Source organism: Conger conger, chromosome 1, assembly GCF_963514075.1.
Source record: "Conger conger chromosome 1, fConCon1.1, whole genome shotgun sequence".
NCBI lineage: Eukaryota > Metazoa > Chordata > Actinopteri > Anguilliformes > Congridae > Conger > Conger conger.
The window spans coordinates 74657261-74681242 of NC_083760.1; the positions used below are offsets into that span (position 1 = coordinate 74657261).

The window sequence follows — 23982 nt, forward strand, 5'->3', positions numbered from 1 at the left end:
TAAATTAATAATCCCTGTATCAATCCCTTTATCCACGCCTTTGTCGGCTAGTGGTGTAAAGGTAGGTTTTACCCCTATACTGTAAATCCTTGAAAGATTATGGCTCAATTTAATTGTAATCCTAACTCTGAATCGAAGTGACTGGCACCCTTGCCAAACCATATGGGTGGTATTATTTGGGAATCCCCCAGCCATATAGTAGCTATATGCATGCACCTGACAGTATTGCCGTATTAGCAGATATCCCTATCTTGTCTGATGAGCCAAAACTGCTTTAAAAACTCACAAATGAGTTCACGTTATGTGCAATGAGACAAGCAACACACGTGTAGGCTACTAGGAGGTGAACAATATAATACATTACTAAAACTCCTAGCAGAGTAGTAGCTCCCGTGGACCTATGGACTGTCCATATGGGATCAGGTAGTGTAATGCAAAACAAGAACGACAGGTGGAACTAATGCACCAAGTATGAATCATTGCTTTATCCATAGATCTTAGGTGTGAGAAAATGAAGAATATGTAGTTATCAAAATATTATTGTTCTTATTTTTGTGAATAGACTATGATGATGATGATTGTGATTTGCTTTAATTGTTTCTCATATTATTTACCGATAATAGGCCCTATACTACAACCACCACCACTACTACTACTACTACTACTACTACTACTACTAATAATAATAATAATAATAATAATAATAATAATAATAAAAATAATAATATCATCATCATCTTCATAATAATAATGATAATAATAATAATAATAATAATAATAATAATAATAATAATAATAATAATGTATATTATGCATTAATTACGAGATTATGTACTGTTGCACATAATTATAAGATAAAATATCCATACAGGTTTTTCTATATGTCAGAACATTAAATTCTAACTGCATCTGTTTATATTTCTAATCTCAACCTGTTCTAAAAACATAAATAAAAAACACGTGGTCATCACGTTACAACGCTGTATGGAGAATGGCCTACTGTATCTGTGTTTGCTAGGATGGTGTGCATTAGAGAATATCATATCATGCATTTTCATTTTCGCTTGTGAAAGTGAGCATTTTAAGCAAAATTGATTGGTACGTTAAGTCCAAAATGAGCGGCCGTACACATATGATAAGCAGTAGCAAAAGTTGCGGAAAATAACGACTGATAAAACCGCGGGAAATGACCCGGGAGCGATGCATGCATCAGCGAGCATTTCATAGTGTCCTTTGTTTATTGTGGCAGCGGAGGCGGGGCCCACCACCGACCAAAGCACAGGCTATTCAGTCCGAGGGGTCTATTGTGAGGGAGATTTGGAAAAAGCGAGAAACCCCGTTCACTCGATGCAACAGACTGAGTAGCTTGTCCCGGGAAGTGGAATATGCCAAGAATGAACAAGTGAACTAGGAGGGATCTTGATCGATAATGGCCACTCATTCGGCATGGCTACCCAGAAACATCTTCAAAAGTTGATAAATTTGATAAAAGTTGAGTTCTACAATAACTAGCTATCTGGTCAGCTGGCTACCAACATTGGCTGACTAGCAAGCTAGCTAGGCTGCTAATGCTAGGTTGCTAAAACTTTGAGAAACGTGTAACACGTAATTGTACACATAGATAGAGCTAACTAACTAGCTACAATGCGGACGATTGTGCCATGGACTAATTAGTTAAAGGTAAGTGTAAAATAAAGATGTTAATTTTTAAATTTTCCGTAAATGTTGCTATTGATAAATGTGAAACCATATTGTACAGTGCGGTAGCTAGCTGGCGACGTGCGTGCTCGCACTCTCACAAAACTGTTGCGTTAGCTAAAGTAAAAGTAACATCGGCCTTAGCTATATCCACGTTTGATATCACATTTATTTAGCGAGTTAACTTCATTAATTTATATGAAAAGTAATTTTGTCTTTGTGTGATTGCGCCCTTTCACAGTCATTCCTCATTCTTCGTGCTTAACAGACTACTTTAGGTCGCTAGGAGACAGTCACCGTGGAAACTGTTTAATGTCGCTTTGTTATTCATTAGCTCATGTTCGTACTGAGCAAAATTAAGCAAGACAGCAATAGAAAGCACTTTCAAACAGTTGACTTCTCATAATGAATAATGCATAAGAACATGTCAACCTTGAATTTTACATATTTCACTTGACAGTTGAATGTACGCATTGCTGTTGGTTAAGTTCACATTTGACTTACTAGCTAGCGCAAGTTTTGCCTTAGTTAATATAAAACCTGTTACCTTACCCATTTGCACCTAGAGCAACCCCACAATAATTTATGAAATCAAATACACTCTAGTACTGGTCATTGCTAACAACGTGAACCAGCAAAAAATCAGCTGCTCCATTAGCTCTGCATTGTAAAAAAAAAAAAAAAAAAAGGCCTACTATTATAATATAGAACCAGAGTATAACCAGTGAAAACAAAGCCTATCACACACAGCTTTGACAATAAGAAACAATATTATGAAATATGTGTGTTTTGTACACATCCCAGTCGTCCCAATATCTTGAGTCTGACCCAGTCCCGTGCACTGTGATTTGTACCCTCCAGAGGCTGTGGCTAGTATTGCCATTGCAGAGCGGGGTACAAAGCTGTGACCCAAGGGGATCAGGGCTGGATTTCGTGATACATGCCCCTCCCACCCCTCTCCCTTGTCCACTCCCAGGGTCAGGTAGGTATGGGATGCAGTGCAGTGTTGTACGATCTTCTCCCAATATTGCACTCGTCCCGGCCTCCCTGACCGTCGGGAAACCACATCTCCTCTCCAGGGGTGTGAGGGAGGCAGTCCCATCGTTTCTACAACCATAAAGTTGCCAGAGGTACCTGGTGGGACAAGGAAGACTTTCTCCACAGGTTCACTGCAACAAACAGGTGTCTGTTGGAACAGTTTCTGTGAGTTATAAGAGATGGAGACAGTTAAGTGAGAGATTGTTCTCTGCCCCTTTGTTGGGTTAATGGAATATTGGGCCCTTTCTCTTAAAAAAAGAATCAGCCATATACCGCACTGTCTGTGTACATGCATTCCATTGAGTGGCTTTCTGGTACACATCACATTACTGCAAAATTGTTGAACATTAATTATTCAGAAATTACATCTTTTTTAAAAAGACACCAAGTCAGTGGCTTTCACAAGGCTAGTATATATATCATATGCTTGGTGTGTGTATATGTACTTAGCTATGGTTACCTTGTGTCATATCCACATTACTATGACGAGCTATGACTGAAAATATATGAATTGTTTTTAATGTAGATTATAATGGTATATTTCTTTCCTGTTTTTGTGTTGTCATCTGAGTAGGATCTGAAGGCATTTAAAACATTTGTCAAGAAGTGATGTTGATGGGACAATAAAACTAGTCCAAATCTTCTGTGCAGGAACTTAATAAATACTTTGGTGTACAAAAATAAATGGTAATTGGTCTGCATTTACATCGCACCTTCATCAAAAGTGCTGTACAATTGATGCTTCTCATTCACACAAACACCAACAGCGATTGGCTGCCACGCATGGCACCAACCAGCTCGTCAGGAGCAGTTGGGGATTAGGTGTCTTGCTCCGGGATCACTTCGACACGCCCAGTCGAACCAGCAACCCTCTGACTGCCAGACGACAGCAACTGTCGCCCTCACAAGCATTTACTAACTTATTTTACACAAGCATACCATAGAAAAACAAAAACAACAAATGCTAAATGAAAGCCCTTTGAAGTTGGCATTAATTTCATTCGTGATGGAGAGGTGCTGAGATTTACACCCACCATAACAGTTTGGACATGCTTTAAAAGCAAAGAACAAGACTGTGGCAGTCTTCCAGGGAAATAAACAGGTACTGTATTGTATCTCTGTCCTATTGTGGACCAGGGCTGTCTGCCAGGCCCAGCAAACCCTTCAATAACTGCGGTTCGCTTCCGCCACCTCCCACTGTCCCTGTCTGACCGCCGGCTGGCTGACTGCCAGGCACGGGCCTGCGCCAAGTCCGCCCTAGACCCTGTCAGCAGCCCTGACACCCTGCGAGAAGGCAGAGATGCAGTGCACTGGGGGATTGGGCAACAGCAGAATATCCCAGCATTCTAAAGGCAGAGTTCTCCTGGCACTGCTAGAACCACCAGCAGGAACGAAATCCACTTGCTCACATCCAGTGACTTTTAAGGCATCCTGTCGGTAGAGAATTGAGTGTTCTGATGCCCTGCTCACACAAGTGCACTGTCAATGATCATTTCATGGGTTTCTGTTAATGTGTTTTCTGTTTGAACCCTTATAAATAACACATTTCAGCACAGGTACAGTGATTGTGTATATATAGTCTTTATATATAAATATGTAATATTTATAAGAGGACATGGTGTTATTATTCTGAGTTGCGGTCCAAGCAAGATGGTATGGAAATAAAGGCAGTAACAGTGGCTCTTGGATGTGATAAAAGCCATAGTCATAGTCGTCTATGCAGGGTGTGACTTTCTTGGAGATAAGTCTTGCTAGTGATAAAGAGTAAAATAAGCTTGCAAAAGGAGCTCCATTTGTTCAGTGACGGCAATTGAATCATTCGCCACATTTTTGATGAATGATGAATTGAATGACTTTGAAATGGTTAAGGCTGAGGACAAAAGAATGCCTTGTGGAATCCAGAAAATCTGTCTACCACAATGGCCATGTCACTACGATAAGGATTAGTTTATTAATGGAATGTTAACAGGGTCAAACTTAAGGCAAAAATACAAAAACAAGGAGATTGTTGTGCTTATTGTAGTGGTTCAGAGGGAAATCCTGTGGTTTAGAGGTGCTGCTTGTGGTTGATAAAAGCTCAGTCATGGTCCAAGTCATGAATCTGCCTTGATTCAGTATTGCGTGCAAGTATGACAGACCAACACTGTCAAAGCTGTAGTTCTAGAAGCAGTCACGTCTAGTATCTGTCTTTAGCCCTACAAAGTACAGTATAAAAATAATCCATGTCTAAGTAAAGAAAAGACATGGGAGTTCTTTCAGTATTGAAGTAGGGCAAGTTGCATTTTGGGTATTTCAACTTGTAATGGTGATGTCTAATAGTTAACCATGTATGGAATTTTCTGTCAGGTTAGTTTCTCAGGATTTGAGAAACAAGTGTGATTACAAACAAGTGTGCCTGGTTTCAAAATAATTTCCCTTTATTTTAATAGTCAATATTTTACTTCACACGCACACATACACACGTATACACATGTTCCACTCGTAATACTCAGTCACATCCACACAATGAGGATGGGACAGAGGCCTCACTGCCCTTGCTCAGCAGCTAATCAGCCTGATGAAAATCAGCTTATAATTGTGTTTAGCTTGCAGGTAACGCTAGCCCCCAGCTTCACTTCAGTGTGACCAGGACAAGAAGAGTGCGGTTCCTCTCCCCATACAGACAATCACACGACAACACATGAGCTGATAGACACAGGTGATGCTGTGCCCACAGAGTGTCCATCTGCCCCACACCCCCCTCGCCTTCACGCACGTTCCTCACACGTGGAGGTTCATCTGTATCTGTCTCCGGTACGTGCTGAAGTCATCTGGGACTGTATCTGGTAAGGGGGGGGGGTACATTTTAGCACATTCCAAATAAAAACAATCTTCTGTCAACGGAAAGTTGCACGTGAAGAAGTTGAGTAAATGGTGTTACCGTTGCAGCGGTAGCCCAGGTTGGACCAGATGATGTTCTCCTGAGAGAAGCAGAAGACACCCAGACGTCCGCCTCTCATGGTGGTGTCGACGATCACACCCGAGTCAGCCACCAGAGCATGCCCCTCATACAGCTTCAGTCTGCAGAACGGGACAGTCAAAGAGACCAGGATAAGGGCACACGGGGCAGAGTGGGAAAGGATCAGAGGGTAAAGAGAAGACTTCATAAATACACCGTGTGCTGCCGTCTCATTTTGGCCACACAAATCACCCTGCAGCACACAACGGTGTTGACAACCTCCCTTCCCATCTCCCTGCACACCTACACTAGCAGTGCAGATTCTGCTCAGAGAGGTGGGGGGGGGGCACTCCTGGCTGAGCAGCTTGCACTGGGAGAGCAGAGAGGCTGTCATCTCTGCCACTGCTCAAGTGCTGTGCTGTGCTCTATTCACTCCTCCGCACAGAATACAAAGCAGGTGCCTTTCTGTTTGTATCTGAAAGGGCCTCACTGCCTCTACAAAGACCTGGCTCCCTGCTCCACAAGCCCCTGTGGGACCCCCTCTTTCTCCACATGCTAATAGGGAGGAGGCTGAAAAGACCAACGCAGCACACGGGCATGTAGTTATAAATCAGCCTCCAGCAGTCGTGTCTTTCAGCCACTCTGCTAACAGTACTTAGGCCCTTTGTTTTCGGCTGGTTACTCCATCATGTGAATGAGTACATCTTTTTGGTGTCAGGCTTTAGGAGCAGATCATGTGTTTTTGATGACATTTTTTAGCCTGAATTTATTTCTGCCCATTGTCCCTTCTTATGTATGTACTGTACTCTGTTTTAGCATAATCCCCCCCCCCCTTTTCTGTAGTAGTTCCTTTCCTTATCACTCAGTATCATGATCTATGCATTTTGCGAGTGTCCTCTATCCCCAAGTGGCTACTACCCTAGAAATATGTACTGTCTTCATCATACATGAAATATGTTTGCGTGTATGTTGTTTTGCCTCTCTTGTACCCCAGCCCTTTCCTTCTCCCTCTCCTCTCCCTGTTCTTTGCTCCCTCTCTCCCTCCTGGACCCCCCACTCTGCAGTGGCTTCCTTCGGATCTGCATATGAACAGACGCCAAGCAAATTCCTGCCAAGGATTTGGTTGGCATGGAAACGGGGACAATGGGCAGCCGGGGGGCCTGGTCTCTGTGTAAAGTCACAGAGGTTTTAGAGCAAAACATAGAAAGTAAAAAATTATGGGAATAGAACACATTATATTTTACCCGCATCCTCCACACTGCCCATCCCACAACCTTTCTACATATCGGCCCACCAGGCTCCGAACAGAACAGCACCCCCTCTAGTGTTTACTCTTCAGGCTATAGTGTTCACTCCTCAGTCTGTTCACTCCTCAGTCTGTTCACTCTTCAGTCTGTTCACTCTTCAGTATATAGTGTTCACTCTTCAGTCTGTTCACTCTTCAGTCTGTTCACTCTTCAGTATATAGTGTTCACTCTTCAGGCCACAGACCTCACTGACATCGATTCTGGAAGGCTTTTATGATGATGAGTCAAACGACACACATGCCACCAATAGATTCATGTCTATAAATATTTATGGCATGAGTTTGTCTCACGTATATATATATAAACCTGGCAACAGGAACCCCTGCTTACCTTATACTGTACAATCCAAAAAACTCCAGAAAGGGCATTTCTATAATAGGCATGATACACTTATTATTTATGTCACAATGAGAACTGGGGGCGGCACGGATGGTGCAGTGGGTAGCACTGCTGCCTCACAGCAAGGAGGTCCTGGGTTCGAATCCACGTCGGCCGGGGCCTCTCTGTGCGGAGTTTGCATGTTCTCTCCGTGTCTGCATGGGTTTCCTCCCACAGTCCAAAGACATGCAGGTTAGGCTGATTGGAGAGTCTAAATTGCCCGTGGGTATGAGTGTGTGAGTGAATGGTGTGTGTGCCCTGCGATGGACTGGCGACCTGTCCAGGGTGTATTCCTGCCTTTCACCCAATGTATGCTGGGATAGGCTCCAGCCCCCCTGCAACCCTGTTCAGAATAAGCGGGTTAAGATAATGGATGGATGGACAATGAGAACTGACCACTTCCATTGCAGGCATGAAAGGCTTTAAATTCACATTAATTTACATTCAAAGCACTCTATTGTTTGCCAAATTGAACTCCCTTAATGTTTTTGGTAAAATTGTCCTCACATTGAAAACAAGAAATAGGCAGTGGGCAGTGGATTCAATCCCTTGTTTGAACCGTTATGCATGTTAATGAAGTTGATTATTGCAAAACAAATTACGAAAATCAGTGCCTGGGAAAATAACTGGTAAAAATATAAAAAGGAAACAACAGAACTTGTCATGCAGGTTACATAAGCAAATCAGCAAAATAAATGACCCAAGTATAAAAATAATTTGTTTAATCTTGTACAAATTAAAAGTATTACAAAAACTGAATTAAAAGCAGAAGTGGAAAATCCAGGTTCAAAAAGTAAAATCCAATCACCTGGATTCACTAATTAGCACAATTCTTCAGCCAGGAGGTAGGCTAATTATTCAAATCAGCTGGCTGAGTTCCTGGGTGGAAGAAATACACGGCAGGACTTTCTGACCCCTGGGCCTCCCCCCTCTGAGTGAAAGGGACTACAGTGAAGAGGTCGCTTTAGGCTCACCTGATGTAGCCCACCTGTGGGCGGTGGCTGAGCTGCCAGCGGTAAGAGGTCTTGTCCCTCCAGCCCACGTTCCGTGGATCTTTCCAGAGCAGCTTGACCTCGCCTGCAGTGTCCCCCGTATTCCACAGAGCATTGCGCAGGAACTCACCCGGGCCGGTGCGAGACTTCACCGCCTGTAAACGACAGACAGCGACCACGAGAAGCATAAATTACATTACATTATTGGCATTTGACAGACACTCTTATCCAGAGTGACGTACAGTTGATTAGACTAAGCAGGAGACAATCCTCCCCTGGAGCAATTCTGGGTTAAGGGCCTTGCTCAAGGGCCCAACGGCTGTGTGGATCTTATTGTGGCTACACCGGGATTAGAACCACCAACCTTGCGTGTCCTAGTCATTCACCTTAACCACTACGCTACAGGCTGCCCATACAATATGCATTGTGTATTTCCAGTATTTTCAACTTCTACACTTGACTGCTCATAGACCTTTCTCAACTCTAATCTGTAGTAAGATGGTTTAACAAACATTTATTTAATGTTTTCTTGTTTAATTTAGAAAATAAGACTATTTTCAAGCTTGGAGATGATCCATTGACCCAATGGGTTGAATCTTGGAATGGAACATCAGCTCACTTCTATTGGTAAAACAACAAGCAATGCTAACTCAAACCAAGAAAATCCATTAGTCAACATAAAGCTATGAGAGATAACATTAACATTTCCCAAATTTACACCCCCATAGTTTGTATTCCCTGCTGACAAGAAACAGCTCAACTTGGTAGCTGGTTGACCACTTAAGACCAGCTTCCAGCTCAGCATGGTTTAGCTGGTTGACCAGTTCAGACAAGCTCAAGCTATGTTTTCAAACAGACAAGCTTGGCCATGCTGGTTGACCAGCTCATACCCAGCTGGACCAGCTGATGACCAGCTTGACCAGCTGCTCAAGCTGGCATAGCTGGAGTTTACAGCAGGGAATTACCTATCATAAAAGTAGTGAATGCCCTGTAGACAGACTGTCAGTGCTCACCTTCAGTTGCAGGCCTGGTTCAGCCAAGGCACGGAAGGGGATGGACTGCCAGTAGGTCTGTTCCGTTTGCTTCCACATCACCACGTAGAAGCTGGATGAGTCCTGGTAGCCAAAGATGAAGCCGGCATAGTCGTCATCTGTCACTGTGTTGATGTGGAATGTGCCCTCAAAGTCCACACCGTTGAAGGCCGTGTAGCCTTGGAGAAGAGATCAGAGAGAGAGTAAGGGGTGAGGGACACAGGTCTGGGACCAGGACGTGAACATGGAGAACAACGTTTTAGTTTACATACCCACAGCTAATCCGGGATCACTGTTCATGGTCTGAACAATCTCCATACCCTAAAATCAAAACACCACAGCCCATTATAATTAAACCACATGTCCTTTTGAAATGAAAACAATAAGCCTCTTTATACATACAACCTAAATGTTGTCTGTGCAAGAGATTAAGTCAAGGAGAACCATGGGCAACAGGATTAGTCAACTGCAGAGCTGTTGATGTTAGTCACCTGATTGAGCACCACCCAGTTGGGGTCAATTTGGGCATCTCCCTCAGGGTCCAGGATGACCGTCTGATAGGCTCTAAAGTCTGTTAGTGTGACCTCTGCGCTCTCTGGACATACGTCAATATGGTCCATCACGCTATCGTTGTCAAAGTCTTTCTCACACACATCGCCCATCCCATTTCCTGTACAGACAGGGGAGGGGAGACAGCATCAAGCAAACTGCATGGATGTGAGTGAAATGTTAATATTACTGATTATTCTGAATACACATTGATAAAATGCATAAGTGCATTTCTCATAGTTTTCCATTAAAAGTGATATAGAACAGTAAAGTCTAAAATAATGTAATAATGTGTGTACAGCTGAATGCACATAAAAGGTTACCATCGGAGTCTTTCTGGTTTGGGTTGGATATGAGCCGGCAGTTGTCAGGGCCAGGATGGACATAATCTGGGATGCCGTCGTTGTCATCATCATCATCGCAGTCATCACCGATGCCGTCGTTGTCCGAGTCCAGCTGGGAGCTGTTGGGGATGTCGGGGCAGTTGTCCCTTGAGTCCTGGTGACCGTCTCCATCCCTGAGCAGAGGAACAGTGCCGTCTCATTACCATGAACTGTCATCCATCAAGTGATAAAAGAAAATGTAGATAGAAATGGTTGTGTCCATTCATTGTTCTTGTATTAAAGAGTGTGTGTGTGTGTGTGTGTATGTGTGTGTGTTTGTGTGTGGGTGCTCAGTTGTTTTAAGGTGCAGATTTCTGACTCACATGTCGAGGTTGGTGTCGCACACGTCTCCTACAAGGTCATTGTCAATGTCTGTCTGCAAGGAAAATGGATTGTATGCCATTTTAAAACTATACATAACTAGAATTATCAAATGAACTGTCTCTGGTCCATGGGCTTTGGAAATAAATCACTCCAACAAACTGCATTCCATCTAATAAGGTGCAGGTACTCAGTAGCTGAAATAATAAAATTGTAAGCACCTAACTGGAATAAACAAAACTGAGAACCTCTTTGCAATATAAAAAATATGATTATACAATGTAATACATAGGCTGCAACAATAATAGCACAATACAATTGTTGGTCAACATAACTGCTACGTTAAATCAAGTGGTTTGCTGTTATAAGTCCAGTAACAATGTACACATATACTTCCAGCCTCTCTCCCCCTCCATCTCTCTGCTCTGACCTGCATGGGGTTGCTGACTTCAGGGCAGCTGTCACAAGCATCCCCCACCCCGTCTCCATCCCGGTCTGTCTGCAGGGGGTTGGGCACTTTCAGGCAGTTGTCCAGGACGTTCAGGATTCCTGCACAGAAGACAGACGGGATTCTTAAACAGTGTAAAACAGAGGGGTGCAAACCATGGGCGTGATCGGAGGGGTGCTCTTACCGTCTCCGTCGATGTCATTGTCACAAGCGTCGCCCTCCCCGTTATTGTCAGTGTCTATCTGGTCAATGTTGGGGACGTTTGGGCAGTTGTCACAGGCGTCACCGAAGGAATCCGTGTCAGAGTTCTGCTGGTCTTTGTTTGCCACCAGTCGACAGTTGTCCTGGGAAAGCAGAGTTAATACCATTCCCAAATAATGAAAGAAAAGTCTATTGAAAAGTAGAAACAGCTTGAACACAAATCCAGTATTTTGGCCAGGGTTAATTTTGTCCAACAACAGAATTTCAAGCTTCAGTCGAATATAGATGGATTATCATTCAGTGTCGTGAAGACACACCTCCACGTTCTTTATCCCATCCCCATCAGCATCATTATCACACTGGTCACCAATCCCGTCAATGTCTGCATCCTCCTGGCCAGAGTTGGGTGTGGAAATGCAGTTGTCCTGTACAAGGAACGAATGGCACATTTACAGTATGTTAGCCAGTACGCTACTGTAACTGAGCCTTAAAATAAACGGGCAATGCCCTTCACTCACGCTAGCCCTGTCCATAAAACACAATGAATATACCAGTCATAACAAGCAGAGCTTCCATCAGGAGTGTGCATCGGGGAGTGCAGAAATAATTTTGCTGAATATAAGGAGAGTATAATGATGACCACTGTGCAGTGTGCAGTACTATTATTATAGAGCACTGAGGGAGTAGGAAGCATGGTATACTGTAATGGGAGTGTAGGGAGCGTAGTGTGTATGAGGAGTGTAGACTGGAGTCCATTGTTTTGTGTGGAACGAGTAATAAATACGGTGCAGTGTGTGTAGGAGGTACATTTATCAATATGATGCATACGTACATAAGGAGTACAATGGCCTCTGAGCATTGTGTATGGGGAGTGTTTTAAATTGTGCAGTGCTCAGGTGGTATGCCAGTGCTGTGTGTGAACACAGTTTTACAGACCGGCTTGCAGTGCTTGTCGTTGTCGATGCAGGGGAGAGACTGGTCTGGGTATCCATCAATGTCCATGTCTGGACCACAAGTGTGTCCGTTTCCAGCCCAGCCCACATTGCACTGGTGGAGATACAGAGGCAGTGTCACTACACAGGCAAAGCAACACGGTGTCTGGCTCACAGACATTTCCACAAATTCTGCCCAAAATCCACATTCAACTAGCCCTTTGTGGCTCTATCGCAAGGGATCTGTGAGGCTCATCCCCACTGGATCTGTGTGGCTCTACCCCAGTGGATTTGTGTCGCTCTACCCCCACTGGATATGTGTGGCTCTACCCCACTGGATCTGTGTGGCTCTACCCCACTGGATCTGTGAGGCTCTACTCCACTGGATCTGTGTGGCTCTACTCCACTGGATCTGTGTGGCTATACTCCAGTGGATCTGTGTGGCTCTACCCCAGTGGATCTGTGTGGCTCTACCCCAGTGAATCTGTGTGGCTCTACCCCATTGGATCTGTGTGGCTCAAACTCACTGGATCAGTGTGTCTCTACCCCATTAGATCTGTGTGGCTCTACCCCACTGCATCTGTGTGGCTCTCCCCCACTGCATCTGTGTGGCTCAAACCCACTGGATCTGTGTGGCTCTACCCCATTAGATCTGTGTGGCTCTACCCCAGTGGATCTGTGTGGCTCTACCCCCACTGCATCTGTGTGGCTCAAACCCACTGGATCTGTGTGGCTCTACCCCACTGGATCTGTGTGGCTCTACCACTGTGGATCTGGGTGGCTCCCTCCCAAACATGGCTGATGTTGGAGTCTGTTAGGCTGGCTCACCCTACAGGCAACATCCCCGTTCCACTGGATGATACAGTGTGCATTGGCATCACAGGGGTTGAAATTCATCGTGGCACAAGATTTCCGTGGAAAGCAGCCAACTGTCTGGTTTCCAAAAAAGCCTCCTTTGCATTGGCCACACTCAAAAGAACCCTAGGAGAAAGAGAACCAGCTAGAACTGTTAAAGCACACCAAACCGCCATAGAGCAATCTGCTAGAACTAGCATTGCTTGAGTGAAGCACTGTGTAATGCGCTAGAAATGGGTCTTGACTTGAAGATGACAGTATCTGTCCAGATTTCCTTTGGGGGGACTCACCACAGTGTTTTTGCACAGAGAATTGGGCACACAGACATCCTCAGAACACTCATCAATGTCTGAACACTCCTGAGGAGAAAGAGAAAGAAGAATGTGGAAGAATTCAGAGGGGAAAAAACAAACACACGCATACAGGAAAGTTTCAATGTTTTAATCATATATTTCAGTGGTGACAGCATGTATGACTCTGTGAGGAAATGACTTTATAACAGTGTTTGTTCGCCTCTTACCTGTTTGTGGCTCCTGGCATAGACCAAACCGGCCCCAGTGATGGGGGGCCCCCAGAGTCCGGGGGGGCAGGGCTCACAGGTGAAACCTTTCGCAGTGTTTGCACACCCTGCTGCAGTGTAGCACGGCTGGGCGAGGGCACACTGCGGGAGATACGCACACACACACACACATGCGCGCGCACACACATGCACACACACACACACACACACATGCACACACACATGCACACACACAGTCACACACACATGCGCACACAGTCACACACATTACATTATTACATTAATGGCATTTGGCAGACACTCTTATCCAGACTGACATACAACAAAGTGCATACCCATAACCAGGGATAAGTGCACTGAAAGACCTTAGAGGGAAGTACAATTTCAACTGCTACCTGCACAACAAAGATTGCAAACACTGCTTACTTAGCCAAGCTAAAAATACTGATACACAAAAAATTAAATCACAGAAAGATTCACAGGGAGGTAGGGAGGGACGGTAGGGAGAGACGGGGAGAGGTGCTGCTTGAAGAGGTGCGTCTTCAGTTTGCGCTTGAAGGTGGGAAGAGATTCAACAGTTCTGACCTCAACGCGGAGTTCGTTCCACTACACACACACATACACACACACACGCGCACACACAGTCACACACACAAATGTGTGCACACACACGCACACACACACACACAGTCACACACACAAATGTGTGCACACACACACGCACACAGACACACACACATGCTCGCACACACAGTCAGACACAAATGCGAGTGCACACACACAGTCACACACACATGTGTGCACATACACACACACGCATAGACACATACACAGACACGTGCACACACACAGTCACACACATACACACACACGCACACACAGCCATGCGCACACACACACGTGTGAACATACACACACACGCACAGACAGACATGCGCACACACACATTTGCGCGTGCACACACACAGTCACACACACACAAACACACGTGTGCACATAAACACACAGTCACAGCCAAACATGAGCACACACACACACACACACACACACGTCCCTTTAGGATCAGTTAAACACTGTCACCCAGGCTTTGTCACTGAGGGGTTTCTGAGACATTTCCGGTGGCACACCCAAAAATTTGAGCTTTACCCCCATAATCCAAATCTCTACAGTGGCCCACTCTCTCCCTCTCAACCCCCCAACTCCCCCTCCAATGGGATCACAACCCTCCCGGGTCCACCCACAAATTCCTCTGGTACAACCATGATTGAAACTGTAGCACCACTGCAGAGCTGAACATGCATTAGAGCAAGGATTGGCACACCAGTGTGGGCAGTGCAAACCTCATCAATGTCCCTGCAGTGAGTACCATTGCCCTCCATACCCTCGGGACAGGGCCCACAGCGGTATCCAGGGAAGTTTGGGGACTCCACGCAGGGCACCCCCTTGTAGCAGGGATTCGGAGAGCAGCGGGACCGTGGCTCAGTGAAGCCTGCAGAGGGACGCAGACCTTTCCCTTATAATACCCCCACACAGACCAGCCAGTCACTAAATCACAGCTCTGCCTGCTCCACAAACAGGGCGTACAGCTTTGATATAGACAGCAGCAAGATGCACACACAGCCTCCTCAAGAAGGCACCTAGTGGGCAATTAGAACAATCCTGATGTGGTACTTGAATCATTCCAATGATTAGCAATTATTGTAAATAATACTGTATATAATTATGTATATATTCTTAAATGCAGGGCCTTACATGTGAAAGTCTGTTGATGTCTGGGAGATTGATTGCTTTGAATTCTGCTTTATTGACATATGTTTATTATATTATAGTTAATACAAATAAATTATGATTTTCTTATAATTCATAAATACATCAAAATGTTTGGATTGTGCTGAACAAACGCATGCGAAACACCCTCCTACAGCCTATTAGCCTGAAGTTAAAGTAGGAGCCGTAATGGACATGCACATGCGTTACAGTGAGGAAGCTCTCTGTCACCTACCACACACTTGGCACTCCAGTATAGTGTTCCTGATGAGAGCCATCTCTTTGACCTGAGGAATTAAAGCACATTACTGCAACAGACAGAGCATTAGTCATCATATCATCCAAACACCACCCCCATCCACTGCTCACACACAAGCTCACACATATACACACCCGCACACACACACACACACACACACACACCACACAAAGACAAACAAGCACAGGCGTATGTAGACACTCTTTGCGATGTCAATCTCTCCATTACTTTTACTGTGTGTCCATTTCCCTGTTGCCCTTTGACCCTCCCTCCCCTCTCACCTGTTCTCTGATGTCTTCCCTCAGCTCCCCCAGAATCTGGTTGAAGATAATGAGCTGACCAATCAGAGCCTTAGTGTGATCACCTGATGAGAAGAAAGCCAAATTAGCGTAGTGAATGCCTTCTAAATAGATAAATATATCATATATTATAAATATAACAATATGCAAACAAACTTAGATGCAAACGCAGTAAAACATATAAGCATTTATCAATAAATATAGCATTAGCATTCACTGATCCAAGAGGTGCGGGAAAGAGGAAGGTATTGGGGCTGTATAGCACTTTTGGTTATTGAAAATCTCTTTTGGATTTTCAGTGAACATCCAATGATGAAAATTGCAGGACATTATACAGGCAGCAGAGATTTGGTCAGACAGAGTGATCAAGCTACACAAAAGACTATGTGCTAAATACATGGTAGTTGTATTTAAGAAATGAAGAAGCATAATTTCTGTAATAGTGAAATAGTGAAATACCAGGAACAAAAAAAATTTAATTTAAAAGAGATCCGGGGCACATAATTATACTGTAGAAAGATCCCCAAAGTGCTGATCCTGTTAAATATTTAAAGTACGAATGTAACACTCACCAAGAATGGAGTTTACTTCCCCATTCACTGTAGAAAAAACAACCAATATTGTTACATGAGCACATTATATGCATCTGGATCAGATATTTTGAGATTGTACACATAAAGACTTGACAAATGATTTAGCCAGTGATAGGTTGCTTAGTGATTACCGTTTTGTTTTGTTTTTACCACCACTAGATGGAGCTATAAGGAAGGCTACATATTTTCTCCCCACTATTCATCCTGCAGTTTAGCACAAATAACAAGTGGAATGAGAGAATGCACTGTTCATATATGTTGTGGTACTGTTGGTAACACATCTGTGAGTTGTTTAATTGCACCTTATGAAAACAAAACTCTTCTTCACTATGATTTTGAATCTGGCTGTAATGTCATTAGCAGATAAGATAAGACAGACTTTATTGGCACAAAAGAAACAGACACATCTCTGTATAAATGAAAACCAAAGAATGGGTTACCAGTGTTGTACACCGAGGAGTCTCCCTGGAAAGGACATTCTGTCAGGGAACCTGCTGTAGCTACACTACCTCCAAGAGCCATCTTTAATGTCTCCACAGAGCCCTGAAATGCACACACACGCACAGGCACACACGCACACGCACACGCACACGCACACACACGCATACACACACACACACACACACACACCAAATTTAGGTCTCTCAGATTCAATGCACTGGAAATCTCAGGTTGACAGTGATGTACCTTGAAGTCATCTGTGCAGCTTCACTGGAAGTGATTCCAAAACAATACCTGTGGAATTGCATGAAGTCCTAACTCGTGAACAATAAGCAAATATGTTCACATGTTACCATAGATGGACCAGATATGCCTGTCAAACAAACCTGCCGGGTCTATCACTGAGCTAAGTCTTCCTTCACTTGTCTTATTGCCTTTTTATTTGTCTTGTCATATGATTGTATCCATGTGTTCATGTCAAGTCCCCCTTGAAAATGAGATGCCAATTCGTGGATTACACACAGGATAAAGAATTTAAATAAATACAATTAAACTTTTCCAGGAATTTCCAGTGTACTGTTGGAAAACTGACCACTGGCAGTTTTATAGGTATTAACACCAGCATTTATAGAGAGAGGCTCACAAGTCCTTACAAATAACAGTCTACAGCAACCCAGAATCATATTTCCATTTGAATAATCATTTGTTGACCTTGCTGAAATCTTACATTCCCTGTATGTCTTCAACTTGGTTTAACCTTGAGTTTAAATGTCCACTAAGGTAGACATTTATTTTTGACGCAGTATTGGTTGGGTTGGATTCAGTAAAAAAAGATCCCTCATAGGCATACTGGTGTGTAGAAGTAATAGTGGCAGACAGTATTCAGTTTCTTGTCACCTGTAGCCTAGCGTAGGCCTTATAGCCATTACGGATGTCCACCAATCCTGCATCTGACGGGAGCTGGACCAATGGGGGGAGGCCCTTGCTGGTGTCGGCCAATCGGCAGTCAATGTAGAGCTCCAGGTTGAGGTTTGCCCGGCGGAGCCCGCCCACCCGTAGGATGATAGAGTGAGGGCGTCCGTCAGCCAGGTTGGCGTTCTGGAGGTTAACGGTGTGAAGCTTGCCATCCTCCCGTACGTATCGCACAAGAACTGAGGGGCGAGGGGAGAGATGGAGGAAAGGAGGAGAAAACGTAATGGACATAACATAAGGCATGGAATGAGCGAATTAAGGAGCAGAAAAAAGAGAAAGGGGAGGATGTAAGGAAAAAGAAAAATGAGAAACCAAGGAATGAGAGACAAGCAGTTGAGGGGTAAAACAGAGCAGAGGAGATGGAAGAGGAGGTAGCAGGGATACTTATGTGTGTGCCAGTGATAATGAGTGAGCCTGACAGGGAGCAGGAGTAAACCAAGGATGCAGAAATCTGTTTTAGACTTCCTATTTCTCTCAGCTTGTTTTCCTCTTTCTTCATATAAATTATAATGAAACACTCTGACATGACATTGATAAAATGCAGATCAGTCTGTTTTATTCAGCCAATTGTTATGTAATCAAGAAAAGATTTAGCAGCTTTGGCATAATAATCCATTTACAAATAATGTCTTAAAATGTTTTTCCTCCTCTACTACAAGCTACCACTGGTGCATCATTTGGAAACAAAAATACATGAATAAAAATAACTCAGATACCTAAAGACATGTATGTAAAACCGAATTCTCACAAGAAACTTGTTAATAACCCAAACATAGCATCATCTTTAAGAATAACTTTATTCTGAACGTTGGTGAAAATATTATTCTTTTAAAAACAGTCAGCAATTCAGTTTATATTTGAAATAGATATCTTACCTGTATATCCACATACAGCAATTTACCCAGGTCTGTTAAATACAGCACTTTACTGTCTGTTCTACACATAAGCTACCTTTATTGATCTTGCCCATGATGGCCAGCTCCAGGTACTTCCTGTTGTCCTGCTTGTTGTACAGGCCGAGCAGCATGCCGCCCATCTTCAGCGGCAGACGGAAAGAGGATGTGATGTAGATGTCATCGACCGTGCCAAGGGCCCCTGCCACCTTCTCCACCGCCGCCGTGATCTGCTTGGCATCGTTCAGCGTCAGCACGTCGATCACTGGACACAGAGAGAGGCGCGGTGGCAAAATACTCAGCTCAACTCTGACAGAGTGTGCTCTTTCCCTCTGGTCTCGTATAAACTGATTTACATGAACCCTGGACATTTCGCCGTGTAGAAGGGAGTATGGGAGGAATGTGTGATAGAGAGAGTGAGCAAGAAGTTGTTCATTCACTGATATGGCAGGGAGTACCATCAGCAAGATGCTTCCATCTTAGCCTTTATATACAATAACACTTTTTTATTTCGTTACAGGCCATATCTGTAACTGTACTGCTGTTCATCTAGGCTTACATGTACATTTTATACATCCATCTAGATTAGGGAATCATTCAAAGACTAGATATAAATTTGATTCATTGGCTGAATGATTAATTCACTTACATGGGCTGGGGGATGAATTGTAATTTTAATTCAATTCAAAATTGTGTGCTCCATTAATAGCAAGTTTTTTTTTAAGTCATCCCTATATTTCCAAGTGATATTAAAGTGGCTTTGTATGTGAACTACTGTATTTGTTTTAATATCCTGTACACATAAAATATATGCAGAATAACCCTTAGAAGCAGACACTCAAAGAGAGATGTTTATGCGACAGCAAAACACAGGGTTTCCTGAACTTAAAAGTAGGTTAATTTAAGCCCACAGCAGCTTACTTAAATTAATATTATCTCATTAACACTGGTATTACAACGATCTTTTTTTTTTTTTTACAATCTAGCCTAGTTCTCACTTGACCTAATTCTAACATGGCCACGGAAATAATATAAGGTGTGTTAAAACTGTTTAAATAGAGGGGGGTGTGCACGCTTAGATTCCCACAACAAAACCACTAATTTCCTATGACATCACTGTGATCCCTGTCCCTCCGGATCCAGATGTTAAGGGACAGATTGATTAATGGTACAGAATGTCTCTCCCCCGAGACATTAAGCTTTCATTTTGTTCTTTTGACGTCAAGGTCATTGGTGTAGCAATCTGTGCTTCCTATTACAGCTGTCTTTCTCTTTCCTTTCCCATAAATGCCCCTGGTTTAAACATGGAAACCCACCCAATTAGCCATGTTATTTACTTTCTTTGCCTTTCTCCCAAAGGTCCATCCCTCTTGTCCAGTTGAAACATTCTCAACATTCTTTTTCCTTTCTTGCTCTATAGTCACCTCCCAATTTCACTTAGGCTACTACTTTCCCCCATTGCTAATTGGCAGAACTGCTCTCTCTCTTTCTCTTCCTCTCTCAGTTTCTCTCCCAATCTCTCACTCTCTCTTTCTCCCGCCCTCTCTCTCAGGCTCAAAAAAGCAGAGAAACTATGGAAAGAAAAGGAAAATGATATTTCCACCTTACTGACCTGCCATGAAACATTTTGCCCATGGCCATGTGCGCCCAATAAAAAGTAAGGGCACACCACACACCTTTCAGGGGCACAGAAAATAACTGAGATAATCACGGTTTCTTTTATACTGCCATTAAACGTACGGCACACTGAATGTGGGGTGTGAAGGAAATAAGTACATGTTGTCCGGCAGGTGTTTCTGCAGATGCCCAGAATCTTAGGGAATCTTCCGTTTGGTTGCCTCGGTTGTCTCCAGCTGGTGGCAAGACCTTGGGGATCTGACACTTCCTGTCCCTAGCTGGACATGGCCTTTGCAAGGCAATGAAAGATCATTTATTGCCAGTATTCAGCACAAACTAAAGAGGTATGGTTTTGGGCTCTTTTACAATCATACAGTGTTGCAATTGCAAATTCGTTTGTGGAATGGTCTCAGGACCATAATTCATAATGCATAGAACATTAAAAGATCATTTGAAGTTTAACTGACTTTGCCATTTATGATTCCAATAAAGGGCTCTGTCGCTCGGTTCTGCTCAAGGTCTCTTCCTGTTAGTCGAGGAGTTTTTCCTTGCCACTTGCCCTAGGCTTGCTCTGAGGGGGGTCTCAGGCCTGGGTTCTTTGTAAAGCTGCTTTGTGATAATCTTGTATTGTAAAAAGTGCTATACAAATAAAATGTAATTGAATTGAATTAAACTGCAATGCGTCTAAGGCTAATTCATTCCTACACTGACACCTCTCATGGATGATGAGAGCTGTAAACTCCAACAGAAACCAAAAAATAGTAGATTATGATACATTTGTAAGATAATACAATTTTCTAGATTATACTTATTTTACACTGTATTCATAGGAAAATAAAGTTTTCAGGCATTGCATGCTAAATTGCATTGTACAGCATTGCAGTTAAACATAACATGGATATATATCCCAGTTCCTATAAGCTTTCATAAAGGGCCCAGTAAAAATCATTATAACTATAATAATTTAGTTAAACGCGTGTGTGCGCGCGCGTGCGTGCATGAAAACTAATCTTTAGTGCATAGAAAAATATTTTTGATTACCTTCCGTCTCCTGCATATCTTTCGCCCTGCAAAAGCCGGCGAATAGGGCTGCGGACAGGACAAGTAATCCTGGCACACATCGCCTCGCACCCATGTTCCAAGAAACGGTGCGTGGAAGACGGCCAAATATGTAAATCCCTCAGTGCAACAGAGAAAAACGTGACTGCAACTGAAAAGTTGTGGGTTTTTCTGTCTTTAGTCTTCAGCCAAGCCTTGACCCGCTGTCCGGGTTAAAAAGACATGTACACAGAGATGAGTGCTGTCAGCCGCGCCATACAGCTGCCTGCCTCTTTAGCCAGAGTGTGACCGAAAGTGACGGAGTCGGAGATGCAGTAGTTCGTCCCTCTTTCAGATCCTCGCCGGTAGCTGTGAGTCAAAAGTTAGTTTTTTTCCAAAAGTTTTTTTCGTTCTTAAATCGAGTAATGTTGCACAACAATGAGACCTGCCAGTCGCGAATGACAACCTTAAAAGTAACCAGTGCTTGCCACTTTACTTATTTTCGAGCGTGTACAAGAGAGAGAATAGAGCTATGTGTACACTTAAATAAAAGTGTATCTTCTTTATGACGATATTATTGACTTGTGGAAGAATAATCTTAGATGCACTCTGCGGCAGTGGTCTTGAATGATCACAACTCATTTCATAACAATACGCGGACATAACTATTAGGCCTATACAATCCCAGTTAAGGAATTTACTTTGGAAAGCAGAAGGTAAAACGAATATTATGTTGCTATAGATGGGAAAACCAGGTAGGCTAATTGTTTCATAAAAATTAGCGAACACTCGACAAATGCGGTGGCCTTACACCTGCATTTGATTTGAATATACAATAAAGTTTACACCTTCACTTATTTTCACCACTTGGCCCCGGTAAAACCTAATAATTCGGTCATTGTTGTTGCCCTTAATTTAAGCCGAAACACATGTTCATACTCTAGTAGATAATGGTTCTTGTAAATGTATTAATGCATAAAATCAATATGGAAAATTGATTTTCATTCAAACAAGAAATAAATTACATTCCGAGAAAGAGCGATCATCCAGAAACAAAAATATACATACTTAGCCTAAATGACTGAATATACAGATGACCTCACCTTGAAAAACTGCAGTGACCAGTGTTTTACTCACCGTAAAATACGAGCCCCTGAACCTCACTATTTCCCCCGTCACCTCCCCATAACTTGAAATACTTAACTACAACCCGTGTGATACTGAAAGAGGACAAAACAGTGAAGGAACTAATCTCATAAATGATAATTAGATAAATAAATTAATCGTTCTACAGTGGAACTGAACAATAATAATAATAAGAAATACGTCTATAATGACATGAAACCGGCAAATAGGCTAACAGTGCAGCATATAATCAACGATCCCTTACTAAGTGGAGCTGACAGAAAAAATATATATAGTTCAAAAATATTTATCTCTAAAAGCCATCTGTAGCTCATTCATGCTGCAAAAAAAGTTTATTTTTGATTATTTAAAGGTTGCCTTTACAAAGTTTAACAACAGCAGGTGATGGGAAAAGTATCCCTTTCATTGGGACCCGAAACGTAAACTACACACATTGTTAATATTTTCACACCATCTAAGTACCTTTCTCTACAAATGATCTTGTGTGTGTACCTGGTTGTGTATGAATGTCTGGCTCCTAAGCCTTACTGCTCAACCTTTTTTTCCTACCAGGAAAATATGAGTAAGTTCCAAGCACAGAGTCACCGTTCTCCTCCTGCTCTTCAACATCAATCCAGTCAGCATACTTTCGCAAACAAATTCCAGCCTTATTCATGATGTGTGTTCAGAGAGCATACGCTTTCTGCTTCCTGGGCATTTTTTTTTTTTGTTTTCTTAAAGTAATGTGGAAAAGGTGATCAATCACAGTGAGTATTTTCGTCAGTGAACTGAATGTCTTTCCAAGATCATTTTCTGCAGTCATTATGCACAGCCCTCTAGAGGAATTACTGTAGACAGAGGGATTTCATTTCACCAAAGGGCTGTCTACACCCAGATTGGACAGAGATACCCAGATTTATACACACACACATGCATGCACACACAAACACACATATACAGTACACACACACACACACACATTTTAAACAAAGCAAAAACGCACGCAAACAGGAGCCTGGAGTGTGGAGTTTCTTGTTGGCTATGCAGTGTATGAGTGGACGATCTGGAGTTCCGATTATCCCATGAAAACCTTATTTCAAAAATGGGGACAACAGGTCAGGTTGAGTTTTCTCTTTTGCAAAAAGATGTCTTCAGAAAATAGATGTCAGACTCAAACCCTAAACCTAACCACAAACTACTTCAGTCTCAGCTCCTAAACCTACGATGAAAGCTCCTCTCCATCCTGGTCATATCAACCTAAGTATGTCCTATAACTGTTGTTCTGAAGAAGCCCCATCACAGTTTCATGCAGTCCCATATTGCCTGCATTTCCCCACTTCCACAGTACTTCACAATCATTGCAATCACAGAATCATTCTGATTGTTG

General features: G+C 43.1%; 1 protein-coding gene and 1 long non-coding RNA gene across 3 annotated transcripts; one reads left to right on the top strand and one right to left on the bottom strand.

The window, feature by feature from the left end:
* Positions 1-1341: 1341 nt before the first annotated feature.
* Positions 1342-3421, top strand: LOC133109985 (uncharacterized). The gene is made up of 2 exons (XR_009704806.1): positions 1342-1680; positions 2560-3421. It is a non-coding gene; the product is annotated as an uncharacterized LOC133109985 (long non-coding RNA).
* Positions 3422-5182: 1761 nt separating this feature from the next.
* thbs3a (thrombospondin 3a) lies at positions 5183-21688 on the bottom strand. 2 transcript variants are annotated; one of them, XM_061234331.1, is made up of 23 exons: positions 21474-21688; positions 18874-19080; positions 17848-18101; positions 16950-17052; positions 16489-16515; positions 15899-15981; positions 15594-15645; positions 14932-15080; positions 13592-13732; positions 13362-13430; positions 13045-13197; positions 12221-12331; positions 11602-11709; positions 11268-11427; positions 11066-11184; positions 10638-10690; positions 10255-10448; positions 9874-10052; positions 9655-9703; positions 9365-9561; positions 8334-8506; positions 5657-5796; positions 5183-5558 (listed from the first exon to the last, which is right to left on the bottom strand). In XM_061234331.1, exons 1-23 carry the CDS (start codon positions 21565-21567, stop codon positions 5497-5499), a joined length of 2877 nt encoding a protein of 958 aa, XP_061090315.1. In that variant the 5' UTR covers positions 21568-21688; the 3' UTR covers positions 5183-5496. The 2 variants fall into 2 exon arrangements, with proteins under 2 accessions (XP_061090315.1, XP_061090323.1); XM_061234339.1 differs by lacking the exons at positions 15899-15981; positions 16489-16515; positions 16950-17052; ... (1 more) ...; positions 18874-19080; positions 21474-21688 and adding an exon at positions 15846-15869.
* Positions 21689-23982: the final 2294 nt, after the last annotated feature.